The sequence below is a fragment of the Vipera berus genome (genome assembly GCF_964194415.1).
Source record: "Vipera berus genome assembly, chromosome: 10".
Lineage (NCBI taxonomy): Eukaryota > Metazoa > Chordata > Lepidosauria > Squamata > Viperidae > Vipera > Vipera berus.
This window is the reverse complement of record NC_138213.1, coordinates 18,974,685-18,990,012: the sequence shown is the minus strand read 5'-3', so window position 1 is coordinate 18,990,012 and position 15,328 is coordinate 18,974,685. Positions and strand designations below refer to the sequence as shown.

The following is a 15,328-nucleotide window of genomic DNA, read 5'->3' as shown; positions in this document are numbered from 1 at the left end:
TCAGCAGAGCAGAAGCAGCAAGCAAGCTCCTCAAGAGGCCAAGAGGCCCCTTCAGAGCCCGGCGAAGAACTTGGGCATCTGCCCCTGTCCTGTAGGCAAAGACGCAGGTCCCTTGCATAAGCCTTAGGAACAAGCTCCAATCTACGTAGCTGACAGAGATGTCTGCAGAACGTGGTGGGGGGAAAAAACAGAATGATGTGATGGAAGATTTCCTCATTTTTTTTTATGTGCTTCATGGTCAGAGCTAGGATTGTTTCGCTGTGGCCATCTTAACTGTTTTTTTTTTAACCCTATTTTGGGGATATCCCTGGAAGAAGGTGGAAGAGACATTATGAAGAGATTATGAAACTGACTAGAAAAGATTATGGAATTGTCTAGGCCTGATTCTGAACCCCGTTGGGGATAAGGGCTTTCTGACCCCTGTAATGAAATCCTGGGCCGGGGGGGGGGGGTCAGATTACCTGTTTCAGAAGGACTTGAACAGGAGGCTCAAAGTACTGGATCCATTATGGCCTTGTTTAGTTCAGAATAGCTCCCTAGGGCCACACGGTGAGTGTCTCTTGCCAACTACAACCTGACGTGGGCTCTGTGGGTCTCACATTTTCTTTGTGTTGGCTTTCCGCACAGGAGGCAAGCGGCTGGCACTTCTGCGGAGGGTCTCTGATTAACGAGAACTGGGTGGTGACAGCTGCCCATTGTGGGGTGACGTGAGTACCCATCTTCTTCCTTGCTGTGGGGAGATTATCTTGTTCCCCAAACTGGGTCTTAGCTTGGTGTCGAAGCCAATTAATTACACCAAACCCAAGCTATGGGAAAACAGACTTTTAGTTTGGGACCAAAGATGAAAGTCAGCCCGGCTTTGAAAGCTACCGAGGCCCCGTTTACAGTTTTACAGCCGTTTTTGTAATCAAGGGTGATTTTCATACACCCCTCTGCCCACCCAACACATCCCTTTTCCCTCCCCCTGATCATACATGCATAACATAGAATATTGGTTGGTTACCGGGATTGCAGCTCCCTAAAGCTTCTAGTTTCCTGTGCCAGCTATGTGGTTGTTACCATTTCTTGTAAATGAAGCACAGCATCCTGGCTAAGTGGTTAAACCTGTGAATCTGTCTGGCTTCATTGTCCCTGCACACCCCATCCCTCGCAGCCCCCTTGTTAGCAAACTTGTCTGCAAAACCCTCAGTGAGCAGAAGGGGGGGGAAAGCTGTTAAAAGAAAAGTTGTTTAAGAGTTTAAGAAGTTTCTTCTCAGAATTTATCTTCCTCACTCCCTTGTCCATCACAACCACACCTGGGTCCTATCTCCACATAGGACCCTTCCTCTGATCCCCAGGGCCTACAGTCTTTCATCCGATCCTTCAATTACAACAGGCAGTGGAGCTTGTAGGGGAGGTATTTGGGGCAATAACATGCATTAGCTACTGTGGGAAGAAAAATCAAGTCCGGTTCCAAGCTGGGAGAAAGACGCTGAAAAATAAAATGGAGGCTGGCTGCAAGGAAAGAAGGTCTCTGTCTATTGATTAGCAGAACCGACAACAGCATGCAGTTCTGGGACAGCTGACAGAATGGAGTTGAGAGTTAGGTGGATTTTTTTTAATACATTCTTGTGATTTGACCTGTGCTTGACTGTGTCGTTTTTTAGTATTCTAATGACTGTTGCCAGATTCTTAGGGGTCAAGGTTGGCTCTGCAGGCAAGAGGGAAAATGCAAAGCGTAGGAGTTTTGTTTGTCTGAGCCAGGGGTAGGCAACCTTGGCTCTTTTATGACTCATGGACTTCAACTCCCAGAATTCCTGAGCCAGCCTGGCTCAGCTTGGAAACCTCTCCCTTTCCCCCCAGCATGGCTGGCTCAAGAATTCTGGGAGTTGAAGTCCACGAGTCATAAAGTGGCCTAGGCCAGGGGTAGGCAACCTTGGCTCTTTTATGACTCGTGGACTTCAACTCCCAGAATTCCTGAGCCAGCATGGCTCAGCTTGGAAACCTCTCCCTTTTCCCCCAGCATGGCTGGCTCAGGAATTCTGGGAGTTGAAGTCCATGAGTCATAAAAGAGCCAAGGTTGCCTACCCCTGGTCTGAGTGAATCTTGTCAGTTTGGCCTTGCCTATTGTGTTGCTGATTTAGGGTTTCTGGCTGTTCTTTGTTTATGAATAGTATATAGCCCAGTCTTTCTGAATGGATTACAAAATCCCCATTCCTCAACACTAGTCCATTCAGGTTTCTTCTTGAGGCACTAAGACTGGGGCTGCTTTCTCCTTTAAGAAGATGTCTCTCCTCTACTCCTTCAGGGGAAACAATGTATTCTGCCTCTTTTTAATATTAAGAATAAAGAATTTCTTATTTTGGAGAATGGGCGGGCTTCCTACACTACCTCCGGCTAAAGCAAGAGAGAAAAGGAAGATGGGTTTGGGCGAAGAACAGGAAAAATTTTGTAATGTTTGTTCAGGCATTTGGTTAAAAACAAAAAAAGATCACTCTTGATCTTTAAGTGGGTAGTAATACAGGTAGTCCTCGACCCACAATAGTTCACTTAGTGATTGTGTTATTAACTTAACAACTGCAGTGATTGACTTAACAACCGTGGCAAGGAAAGTTGTAAAGTAGGGCAAAACTCAATAAATGTCTCACTTAGCAACATAAATTTTGGGCTCAATTGGGGTCGTAAATCAAGGACTGTCTGTAATTCCAGTTTTCCCAGTGTCAGGGCAAAGGTGAAATCAGTTTTAAATTGTGTGGTGATCCCATCATCCACAGCCGGGCATCAGCATCTTAGAAGGACATTCAGTTTAGAGAAGGTCTTCCATTAAATCCAAACCGCTCCACAGCCTGAAAAGGAAATCTTCTAAAAGATTTCCCTCTGAGATTTCAGCCATAATTTTATATTCCCTATTCTGGGAGGTTGAGGTCACCTACCCACTTCTGCAGCTTGATACCAAGCCGTGCTGTGCCCATGCTTTCTTGATGTGTGCCCAGCATTCACTTTTTGTTTGCCTTCCACAGGACCAAGGATGTTGTGGTACTTGGAGAATTTGACCGCAGCTCTCCTGAAGAAGACATACAGAGGCTGGCTGTTCAGAAGGTGGGTAAAGTCACCAGATGTCTTAGGCCCAGGACTCTTCCATATCTTCATCAAGGACTTAGATGAGGGAATTGAAGGGCAACTCATCAAGTTTGCAGAGGACACCAAGCTGGCAGGAGTAGCCAACACCCCAGAAGACAAACTCAGGATCCAAAAAGATCTTGACAAACTTGAACAATGGGCCCTATCCAACAAAATGAGTTTCAATGTAGAGAAAAGCAAAGTCTTATACTTAGGCAAGAAAAACCAAATGAACAGATAAGACCTGGCTCAAAAACAGTAACTGTGAGAGGGACCTTGGAGTCCTAGTGGACAATCCCTTAACCATGAACCAGAAGTGTGTGGCAGCAGCCAAAAAAGCTAATACAATCCTGGGTTGTATAAACAGAGGCACAGAATCAAAATCACGTGAAGGATTAGTACCGCTTTATAAAGACTTATTAAGACCATATTTAGAATATTGCATCCAGTTTGGTCATCCTGATACAAAAAAGATGTTGAGACTCTAGAAAGGATGCAGAGAAGAACAACCAAGATGATTAGGGGACTAAAACATAGGAAGAAATGGTTGCAAGAAGAGATTACACAGTCATTTGTCCTGAATGGCATGGGGTCTCCTGCTTGAGCAGGTAGTTGGACTAGGAGACCCCCCCCCCAACGTCTGTTCCAACTCTGTTATTCTATCTTCTGTTACTATAACTTTATACCAAAAATAGTATTAGCATTCATAACTTTGATTTCCTGACCTGGAAATCAAAAGGCTGGCAAAGGGTGATGGGGAAACGTATAAGCAACGATAAGTCAGGAGGGACATAATGCAGCCTTAACAGCTTCTCTCTTCTCCCACCAGTTCATTATCCACCCTGACTGGGACTCCGCACAACTCACCAACGACATCGCCCTCATCAAGCTGGCCACCCCCGCCGTCTTCAGTGAGACAGTGTCTCCCGTGTGCCTGACAGACGCCTCAGACTCGTTCCAGAGTGGAGACCTTTGTGTCACCACTGGCTGGGGCAAGACACGCTACAATGGTGGGTCTGAGAGGAATCTTGGCTATCTGCTCCTTCCTTCTGCTTTGGACTGAGACTAGTGTGCAGAAGAACAAATACGTTGAGCCAGTAGGGAAGCAGTGAAAAGAGGGTTGGTCTAACTAGTTTGGTCCAAAACATGGCCATACCTGGGATGGGCTAAATCTGGAAGAGCTTCTTCTTCTTCTGCTCCTGAGAAAGGTTCATTGGGTCCATGTAAGTCAGCTGGAGCTTTATTTTATGCATAACTGCAGTGGGACCAGGCAGCACAGCACATAATATCTCTGCAACACAAACTATAATTTGGAGAATTGAAGACATCAAACTAAGAAGCTCAGCATCCCTCAGTCCCACAAACTCCTCTGTCTTGAGACCACCGATTCCTCCTAGCAGCCAGGATCTCCAGGATCCAGAGAAGGGATCTCTGCTCCCAGTTAGGGAAGGAAAGCTGAAGGCTTCTCACTCTTCACCAAGGAGTTTGCAGGTGTATTGTACAACCTGAGGGAGTAGGTGGCACCAGAGTGCCAAGGGAAGGGAAGAGGTGAAAGTGAGACAGAAGAATAGAGGGGAGAAGAAGGAGGGGAGTGGTGAGGAGAGGGCAGTGGCAAAGAAAAGAGAGAAGACAGGAGAAGAGAAGAGAAGAGAAGAGAAGAGTGGTTTTTTCTAGCCAAAATCATCAACTCAACAATGAAGTTGTTATTTTCTGCATGGCACTGGATTACGAAAACTTAAATCCTGCCCTGAAAACATTACATTTGACGTTCGGCTGAAGGGAAATAACAGAGGAAGGGAAGCCAGGGAGAAACAGGAAGATAAGCGGATTTCTCTCTTGTCCACTGCAGGCTGTAACAATAGGCCCAAGGTGTGTTGTTGTGTCTCCAGCATAATGCAAACAGGGATTTGGGGGAAGGGCTAAGAAAAACGTAACACAGTGCAGCTGACTAGCCTTCTGGGACAAGTTCTGAGCTTGGGGGAGGCCAGAGAGCAGCCAAAGATGGATCAGATCCTTTGCACAGGAAACCTTCTGCCTGCTGATTTAATCTTTTCTCTTGCAGCTTTCGACACCCCGAGCAAGTTGCAACAAACAGCCCTACCTTTCCTGTCCAATGAGCAGTGCATGGAATTTTGGGGCAACCAAATCTCTGATTCGATGATCTGCGCGGGTGGGGCAGGCTCTTCTTCATGTATGGTGAGCTCCCCAACCCCAAATCTCCTCCATTTGCTTATCCCCATTTTTTAGGCTACTCTTACTGGGGTTGCAAAAATTTAAACCGGTGCTTCTCAACCCCATCAGCTTTAAGAAGCTGCTATATTTCAGCTTGGATTAAAAACTAGTTTCCTATTAAGTACCAAGTCAAAGGAAATTGTTGTTGTTGTTGTTAGTTGTGAAGTCGTGTCTGACCCATCGCGACCCTATGGACAACGTTTCTCCAGGCCTTCCTGTCTGTCCTCTACCATCTTCTGGAGTCCATTTAAGCTCACGCCTACTGCTTCAGTGACTCCATCCAGCCACCTCATTCTCTGTCGTCCCCTTCTTCTCTTGCCCTCAACCTTTCCCAGCATGAGGCTCTTCTCCAGTGAGTCCTTCCTTCTCCTGAGGTGGCCAAAGTATTTGAGTTTCAACTTCAGGAAATAGTACAGCTGCTGTATTTGGACTGTAATCCTCCAAATGTCCACTAGAGGGCAGCAGAGGATTGGCGTTGTCCAGCTTTAAGATGTATGGACTTCATGTTCCAGAATGCCCCAGCCTGCAGTCCAAGTATCTTAAAACTGATCTAGACTAGTAGTTCTCAACCTTTTCTTCACCAGCACACCCCGCCCCTTTAAATACCTTTTGTGGCCACAGACCATGGCCACGGACCTGCAAGATTTCAATCATAATGTTTCTTCAAGCCTTCATGGACCTCCTGTGACAACATCATGGCTCCCCAGGGGGCTCTGTAGGCCACACTGAGAACCGCTGATCTAGACAACTCTAATCCTTTGCTGCCCTCTAGTGGACATTTAGAGGCTTACAACCCAAATATAGCAGCTCTAATATTTCCTTTGACTTGGTACTTTATAGGAAACTAGCTTTTAATCCAGGCTATGGACTAAGGTTCACCCAACATTTTGTGGGGAGCCAGTCGCATTGGATGAGCTGGGATTTACCATTTTTCCCAGGTTGAAGTTGGATGACTTAAAAAAAACACACCAGTAGTAACACACTTAATCATTCACCCCAGTTTCTTGGTTATTCAAGATATTGCATGATAAATTACCAAAGAGGGCTGGTTTACACAAGCCACATAGAAACTAACCAGGTTAACACTGGACAAGCTTAGCGGGTGGCAGCCGTTCGGTTTTTCATTAACTTGGTTCTTAAAGCCGAACCTGCTTTAAACCCACATTTCAGCCAAACTGTTCTGTCCCAGCCTATGTGAGTCCTTGTTCTGCTCACAAGGAGAAACCCCTCTTCCAAGAAACAGGCAGGAACCGCAAGAAAAAAAAACAACCCCTTTTATTCTCACAGACCTGAGTCAATGTCCAAGGCAAACAAACACAGACCACAGAAACTCGATCCTCAACACGAATGGTTGCCTTTGGCAACCAGCACCTCTCACACCTTCCCTTTTATAATTCAGCCAAGACGTGGCTTCCTAATGCCTTCTCCTTTGCCTTTGGAGCCACCCCATTGCATTCCTCTGTCCTACTCGCTTCTCTTGCCTGTGCTTTCGTGCATCCTGGATTTCTCCCAGCTGTGCTTCATCACTGTCCAACTCAGACTGCCAGCACAGCTGTGTCTCAGCCTGAGCATGAGTAGAGGGGCCAGGCTCCTCATCCGACTGTAAGTCTTGGAGCTCCTCAGAGCCTTCCTCTGACTTTAATGTCACTCCAGGACCCTCCTCCTCCTCCTCCTCTGAGTCCTCAGACTCAGTTGCCGGACCTACCGGCTGGTGAGGAATCACAACACAAACCTGGAAGATACTTTCATTTCCAGCCGCCGAGTGGGAAAAATTGGGGCCAATCACACCCCTAAATTTCTGCATGATAGCAAAAAGTGGGGTCTTCAGGGAACTCAAATACTTTTTGTTTTTGCCATCTGCAGAGTGACTCTGGCGGACCTCTGGTGTGTCAGAATGGCAACATTTGGAAGCTGGTGGGCAGCGTTTCCTGGGGCAGCGGCTACTGCTCGGTCACCACGCCAGCTGTCTATGCTCGGGTCAGTGTCTTGCGTGACTGGCTGGAGAGCACCATGGCCAATAACTGAATTGTCTGAACCTTGGAGAAGAAGAGGCGGCAATGAATGCATTAAAGCTGTTTTTCCCTTGAGCCTCGTCCTTGTCTTGCTTATGGGCAGCCCACCCAACACAGAAGGATCTCTCTGGGGAAGGGGCACTTAAATAAATCCTGAACATAAGCCAGAACATAAAACTACAGGTACTTTGATCTTTGGGTTTTGTAGACCACTTTGAGTCTTCAGGAGCGGCAACGTGTCACCGCTGTGGCTTTGAGGGGCCAGTCTGCACTCCCACTGGGTCTTCATTCATCTTCCTCTCCAAGATTCCTCTCCCCCATAGCCTTCTCATACGGCCGTATGCTAGATCAGAACCGAAATGTGGACTGCTCCTATCGTGCTCCTCCTAATGTTGGATTGTGGACTTGCTGATTTTGAAAAGCAGATGTTTGTTTAGCACAGGAAATCTGGGCCCCATTATCCACTCAGCTCCTGTGCTGATGGTATAGAGCAAGGGTAGGCAACCTCGGCTCTTTTATGACTCATGGACTTCAACTCCCAGAATTCCCCAGGCAGCCTTGCGCCCCCCCCCAGGTGGGGGATTTCTAGAAGCTGAAGATCTCACCATCTTAAAGTTGCCACGGTTGAGAAACAATAAGAACGATGGATCTTCCATACAGGTGGTGCTAGATTTACGATCACGATTGGGACCAGAATCTCCACTGATAAGCAAGGCAGTTCTTAAGTCTGAACTGAATCACCCTGTCATTATGCGAATCCAGCATCCCCTATTGACTTTGACTATTGGAAGCCAGCTAGAAAGGTTGACCATGGTGACGGCGTGACCCCAGGATGTTGCAACCCTAAAAAATACATGCTTGTTGTCAAGCGCCTGGATTTTGATCACATGGCCTAAGCCAGGACTCCCCAACCTTGGCAACTTTTAAGACCTGTGTTTTAGGGAACAAGAGAAGGCACATCATGGGCAATCTTGCACAATATATATTCAATATATATTCGGTCCTTCCGCCGTGACCTGAAGACCTGGTTGTTCCAACAAGCGGCCCTGGACTGACTACGTTTTTTAATTAGGCTTTTTACTGGGTTAAATTGTCTTGTATTTATTGCATCTATTGTTTAATTCTTTTTTAAATTTTTTACTTTGTTTTTTAATTTTTATGGTTGTGAGCTGCCCTGAGTCCTCAGGGAGAAGGGCGGCATATAAATTTAATCAAATCAAATCAAATCAATCATTCATATCAGCACCGCAATCGCAGCAAGGGGAATCTTTCCATCCCCACCGACATAGGGCAGAGGCACCTCTTCCAATATCACACTTCAATCTGTTAAATTTCTACCAGACAGAGTGAGGCAGGTTGAAACCGGGCGACTTGGTAGAAAGACCGCTGATGGTCAGGTCACAAAAAGATACCTTGGATCATTCCTCTCTCCAGGCATTCTCAGGGTTAAACCGGGTGATTATCAAAGAAATGGCTGCTTTCCATCCTGGCCTTTGGGATTTCAATCTTGTGAGGACTATACATAGTCCTGGTGAACAGGGAATTGCATTCGGTTATGCATTTTAAAAGGAACAGATTGGTAAACTCATAATCAGCTGGAAAACAATGATTTTTCTAACAGTGGACAATGGGTTTGTTTCCACTGGACTTTCTGAGAGGGGAACTTGGAAAAAAATTTTTTAGCACAGCTGAAGTCACAGGAAACTCAGCCACTCACAAAAAAAACCCTGAATTTGAGCCAGAAGTATCATCAGAATTGCTCATTTTCAAGCAACTCCTGGTCCTCCAGCTTCAGCTGGATGGGCTGTCAGGATCACTGGCCCGGCTGTTTCGGGAAGGCCATTTCTAGCATGGCAAGTGGCACAACCAGATCAAAGGAGGTAAATTTTCCTCAGGACTGTGTGTTTTTTTGCCCAGCTCTACAAAATGGACAGCTCTGCCTGAAAGAGGTCTGGGCTGAGCTAGTAGATATTCCTGACCATGACTGGCTACGGCAAAATCTCCCTCCAGATGTTCAAGCTATGCAAAGGAGTGGAATTCACTTTAAACCTTCAAGGTTAAGAGAAGTGGGTCCAGAGGAACAGATCAGTGCAATCAATAAGACAACAATTAAAGATGCCTACAGAAAATCCCTTTGTCCAGATGGACAAAACGTCTAGTGTGTCGTATGTGTAGTCTAGTGAAAAGAAGGACTAGGGGGGGGTGACATGATAGTATCTTCCAATATTTGAGGGGCTGCCACAAAGAAAATTTTGTCCAGAGATGGACAAAACTGGGAATATATAATATATAAGATTGTATAATATATAATCTTGAGAAAAGATGTCTGAATTGCAACAAGGCAGATTGTGGCTAAATCTGGCCAATGACCCAGGAAGATGGAGAGCCTTCTTCAGCGGAGAACGTCGTCTAGCAGAAAATGGACAGTTCTCCATCCAAGGTGCCTGAATGTGGATTCCTGCATCGAATATCAGTTGCAGGGAACTAGACCTTAATAGCTCTCCAAGTCAACTACTTTTTCCTAGGATGAAAGAGGCAGAGGCACCTTTGCATTAACGAAAGAATTCAGGAGAATTCTTCATCCTGCCCTCCCCCACAACTTTCTTTTATGCCCTGCAACAGGTCATTCTCAGGCATCAAGAGAGGTAAACAGAAGAGTTGACATTCTTAATGGAACCCTAGACCAGGGGTAGGCAACCTTGGCTCTTTTATGACTCGTGGACTTCAACTCCCAGAATTCCTGAGCCAGCCGGCTCAGGAATTCTGGGAGTTGAAGTCCACGAGTCATAAAAGAGCCAAGGTTGCCTACCCCTGCCCTAGACAAACTGTCCCATTAGGTTGCCATTTGGGTGACAGTTCCTCATCCAAACAGAGAAACAGAATTACTATAATCGGGCAAAAAAAGCAGGAGCAACTTCCAACTTCCTAACAGGATGCCCATTTTTAAAGATTTCCTTGTGGGAAATCTGCAGAACATCAGAAATCTCCCTTCCCTTCCCAGCAGACAGGTGGGTGGTGCTGTTGAATGGGGAAGGGAGTGAGGGATTGCCAGACTGGCTGGGAAACTGTCACAGAAAGTTGAAAATGAAGACCATGTGACCACAGCAGCAGCAGCAGCCAGTAGCCCTGGTGAAAGCAGCCACATCTTTCCCAAATTCCATTCCCTTGGGAGTCCTGGATTTTGGACATATTCTGTAAGTTAGCCCATTTCAGGTACCTTGGTTCAAAAATTGTTGCCTTATGATCTGTCATTTCAGGCGATCATTTCAAGATCTATCATTTAAGGATTATGTCAACAACAGCTTTAGTAGTATATAGATTCTGCCAAAGCTTTTCAGTGCCTAATACTCTTGCGCATGGTTTCCCTTCCAGGACAAGCACACCAAGGCCGCCTTTTCCTGAAGAAACCCATTCTGCTAGGGTGCTAAATGGTTGGCTTTGCTCCAGTAGAGCCAAAAATCCTTTTTTTAAGTAATGCAAATGCTTCAATTCAGGGGGACGGGGGACGGGACAGAAAGCTGGTTTTACATCAAAGGGTGGTGGTGGTTTAAAGCCTGGATGAAACGGGAGAAAATGCTCTGAAACCTTGGCAGAAATGTCCAAGCACCGAGACTGCTGGCTTTGTCTTCTCCAAGCCAGGAGGCCCATGGAAAGAAGCTGCCGACCGCCAATATCAGCCCAAAAAAGCTGAAGGGACACTCCGCCTCCTCCCAATCACTCGGGCAAACTCAAACTGGGGGCAGACAGGTCAACAGCCACCACCTCTCTTTCACATTCACACATGCGCCACGGAGAAGACTCTCTCTTAGGTCCCACATAGACTGGATTGCAAGTTTCTTTATTTGATTTAAATAGCGATCATTAGCCAAACAGTTCTGGAATCAAACAGGAAAATATAATTATTTGTCCTCTACAATCGCTGCAAGGGACGAGGCTGTCTTCTTGGTTGCAGCAAGACTTGGGGGGGTGGCGGGGGGGTCAAAGATCCAGGACTGACGTGGCCTGTGTCCACCAAGGAAGGAGTGCCCCCCCTCTCTTCCTCTAGGGCAGTATTTCAGCGGGCAGGTAAACTGGACAAAATATTTACAGTCCATTCACTCATCCAAGAACTTCTCTGCTTCTTCACAGGGCGGCCAGTTGCCCCAAGATCATCCGGAATTGCTGAGTGCTGTTTGCCAGCTCGTGAACCCGCTCCACCATGTCTTTGGCAGCAGCCGGAGATGGGTACTGGAGGGCAGCTGCCTTGGTGCTGGCCACGATCTCCTTGAGTAGGTCGCAGAGAAGGTTGCTGTAATGGGTGACCTTCTGGCGGACCTCCTGGGCCTTGGCCTGGCGAGACAGGGTGTCCCCGATGAAGACCAACTTGTGGGCGCTCAGGATGACGAACTTGCTGTGCGCCACAAAGATCTTGGGCGGCTGATTGGTGTTCACGGCGGTGAAGAAGGCGTCCACGGCGTTGGTCAACGTCGTGAGGTTGGCCTCGCACTGTTCCAGGTAGAAGAGCAGCAGCTGCCGGTCGGAGGGGCCCAGGGCTGTGCCGACCCCCCGCACGTGGGGGTAGTGTTGTGGGGGTGTCCAGTTGGACAGGTCATTGTCGATAGGGCGGGTGACCTCCTGTTCCAGTCGCTCAAATTGCTTCAGCTGTGGGCAGAAGGACAAAGTATCAAGTTTGGAAGTACAGCTTTGCTGGTGCAACAGATATATATGACTTCTCGGGTTGCCAACAAACTTGCGGGGAGGGGAGAGGTTTGGAATGCAGACTTCAAAGATTAAGAAGCCAGACCGTGAGACTCAAGGACATTACACCAGATGTCTGGCCAGACCTAGAGAAGCTTTCTCATAACAATATTTTTCTACTTGATTGGGCAATGTGACCTGACCCAGAGAAAGGAGGGAGAATTCATTGCTTTTACTATGTGGGTTTGGGAGGGGTCTGGCCAGAGCTGGTTTTGCTTTCATTAGTGCTGCAGTGATGCACTCAATAAAGTTTTACATTAAGAGATTGGAGCATCTTGAAGGTGTTTGCTTGGTTGGGTTTGTCAGTTGGAACCTTGTCACAAAGATGAAAACCAACCTGGGCTGACTGCAGGCCTAAAGAAACACCAGTCCCCCACCTCTCCACTCCCTGGCTGTAAAAGCTGCAATTATCGCTCCATTCAGAAGTTAAGTTGATCCTTGTGATCCTTGTGCATATGGTATTTTAACTGACCTCAGCTAGCAGAGGTTAGAAAGGCAGGAGATGCCATAATTGATAATAATTATAAAACTGCCAATTGACAAACTCACAGAGTGGCATGAGGATTCTTGCAGATTAGGCTGACCAGACATATTTCTCACACATTTAAAGAAGGCTACGCAACAATCCCCCACTTATTGTTCTGGAAATAGGTCAAGCTCTTACATAAATACAGGTAGTCCCCGACTTACAAGCACAACCCAGAATTTTGGTTGTAAGTCACTGCAGTCCTAAACTAAGGCACCACACGACCGCTCCAACCAATCGTAAATGTGAGTCAGTTGTGGAGCACCCAAAATGTGACAATGGGATTTTGAGGATGGGCCATCAGTGGCCTTTTTTGAAATCCGTTGTAACTTTGAACAGTCCTAAGTTCAGGACTACTTGTTGAAAAAGAATTGCAACAGAAGTAACACAAATCACGTTCTTTTTTTTGTCTCGCCACAAAACAGGCAAAGACTTAACAGGACGGTTGTGAGTTACAGGAGATGGCCGTAAGCTTGAGGTGTGTGCGTGTGAGAGAGGGAGAGGGAGGGGAGGGGGAGGGGAAGAGAGAGGGAGGGGAGGGGGAGGGAGGAGGAGGAGGAAGGGTGAGGGAGAGGAAGAGAGAGAGAGGGAGAGGGAGGGAGGGGGAGGGAGAGGGAGGAGGAGGAGAGAGGGAGGTGAGGAGAAAGGGTGAGGGTGAGGGAGAGGAGGAGAGAGGGAGAAAGAGGGAGAGGGAGGGAAAGGGAGAGGGAGGGGAGAGGGAGGGAGAGGGAAAGGGAGAGGAAGAGAGAGAGGAAGAGGGAGGGGAGGAGAAAGGGTGAGGGTGAGGGAGAGGAGGAGAAAGGGAGAAAGAGGGAGAGGGAGGGAAAGGGAGAGGGAGGGGAGAGGGAGGGAGGGGGAGGAGAAAGGGTGAGGGAGAGGAAGAGAGAGAGAGGGAGAAAGAGGGAGAGAAAGGGAGAAGGAGGGAGAAAGAGGGAGGGGAGGAGAAAGGGTGAGGGAGAGGAGGAGAGGGAGAAAGAGGGAGAGGGAGGGAAAGGGAGAGGGAGGGGAGAGGGAGGGAAGGGAGGAGAAAGGGTGAGGGAGAGGAAGAGAGAGAGGGAGAAAGAGGGAGGGGAGGAGAAAGGGTGAGGGTGAGGGAGAGGAGGAGAAAGGGTGAGGGAGAGGAAGAGAGAGAGGGAGAAAGAGGGAGAGGAAGAGAGAGAGGGAGAAAGAGGGAGGGGAGGAGAAAGGGTGAGGGTGAGGGAGAGGAGGAGAAAGGGTGAGGGAGAGGGAGAGGAGAAGAGGGAGAAAGAGGGAGAGGGAGGGAAAGGGAGACGGAGGAGAGAGGGAGGGAGGGGGAGGAGAAAGGGTGAGGGAGAGGAAGAGAGAGAGAGGGAGAAAGAGGGAGAGGGAGGGAAAGGGAGAAGGAGGGAGAAAGAGGGAGGGGAGGAAAAAGGGTGAGGGTGAGGGGGAGAGAGGGAGAAAGAGGGAGAGGGAGGGAAAGGGAGAGGGAGGGAGGGGGGGTAGAAAGGGTGAGGGAGAGGAAGAGAGAGAGAGGGAGAAAGAGGGAGAGGAAGAGAGAGAGGGCGAGAGGGAGAGGAGAAAGGGAGGGAGGCGTTTTCCCCACGGACCTGCTGCTGCTCCAGCTGCCCTTTGCCTTGTCGCATGATGTTGCCTCGTTCCAGCAGCTCTTTCTGCGTCTTCTCAAACTCCTCTTTCCCCTAGTTGAGACAGAAGGAAAGAGCTTAGTGGAAGATGCCTCCAGAGCAGACCTGAGCACTTTACAGCCCCCCACCCACACCCACCCACCCCCCGGACACTTCTGGCCCTCTGGCTGTCCCTCTCCGGCCGGCCTGAGCTCAGTTGGAAATGAGAAGCCAAATGCCAATAAGCGCGCCACGGGGCGTGGGAGAAGTCGGTCCCGGCCTGTTCCTCCAGTCGGCTGGCACCCTCAGCTGTCCCCCTTGGGAAAATTAATCGCCCACCTCTACTGAGAGGGACCCCCGGAGTCCAACCAGCCTGGCCCCACCTGCAGACCTCCAGGCAGCTCCTCAGGCCGCGTCCCAAAGACCCCCCCAGGAGAGGACAAACGGGGCGCCTGGACAGAAGAGCCAGTAAAGGGCCTCGTGCAAAGAGAAGGCCAGCTTCCTGCAGGTAGGTGAGAAGACCCTTCCCATCTTTCAAGACGTAAATCCCACCTTTCCTTCAGGAGCAAAAGGCAGGCTACATCCCTATTTACTCAGCAGCTAGGCCACTCGGGCAGGGAGGGGGAGGGGGGAAAGGGGGGAGAAAGATGGGGGGGAGAGAGAGACAGACTGTCCCAAAGTCTCCCAGGGTGTGTCTGCGGGTGAAGGGCAACTAGACCCAGGCCTTGGCATCTTTACCTCTGCTCCTCAATTGAGCGTTGCAATAAACAACTTTATGCTTATCAACATTAAAAGGTAAAGGTAAAGGTTCCCCTGCACATGCGTGCTAGTCGTTTCCGACTCTAGGGGCCAGTGCTCATCTCCGTTTCAAAGCCGAAGAGCCAGCGCTTGTCCGAGGACGTCTCCGTGGTCATGTGGCCGGCATGACTAGACGCCAAAGGCGCACGGAACGCTGTTACCTTCCCACTGTAGTGGTCCCTCTTTTTCTACTTGCGTTTTTACGTGCTTTCGAACTGCTAGGTTGGCAGAAGCTGGGACGAGTAACAGGCGCTCACTCTGTTACGCGGCACTGGGGATTCGACCCGCCAAACTGCCAACCTTCTGATCGACAAGCTCAGCGTCCTAACCCACTGAGCCAC

At 48.5% G+C, this 15,328-nt stretch overlaps 2 protein-coding genes across 3 annotated transcripts in view; one reads left to right on the top strand and one right to left on the bottom strand.

The window, feature by feature from the left end:
• Positions 1 to 7,356, top strand: part of LOC308672632 (chymotrypsinogen A-like) — a gene marked incomplete at both ends in the record, with an annotated part of 9,770 nt that extends 2,414 nt beyond the window's left edge. The window contains 5 exons of the mRNA XM_081335679.1: positions 628 to 707; positions 3,000 to 3,078; positions 3,929 to 4,109; positions 5,162 to 5,295; positions 7,195 to 7,356. Coding sequence (XP_081191805.1) covers positions 628 to 707; positions 3,000 to 3,078; positions 3,929 to 4,109; positions 5,162 to 5,295; positions 7,195 to 7,356 — 636 coding nt within the window. The remainder of the gene's footprint in view (positions 1 to 627; positions 708 to 2,999; positions 3,079 to 3,928; positions 4,110 to 5,161; positions 5,296 to 7,194) is intronic.
• Positions 7,357 to 11,172: 3,816 nt separating this feature from the next.
• Positions 11,173 to 15,328, bottom strand: part of BCAR1 (BCAR1 scaffold protein, Cas family member) — a 58,332-nt gene continuing 54,176 nt past the window's right edge. For both annotated transcript variants that reach the window (XM_081335783.1, XM_081335784.1), the window contains 2 exons: positions 14,175 to 14,264; positions 11,173 to 11,984 (listed from right to left, as the gene is read on the bottom strand). In XM_081335783.1, the coding sequence (XP_081191909.1) occupies positions 11,466 to 11,984; positions 14,175 to 14,264 (609 nt within the window). In that variant the 3' untranslated portion in view covers positions 11,173 to 11,465. The remainder of the gene's footprint in view (positions 11,985 to 14,174; positions 14,265 to 15,328) is intronic.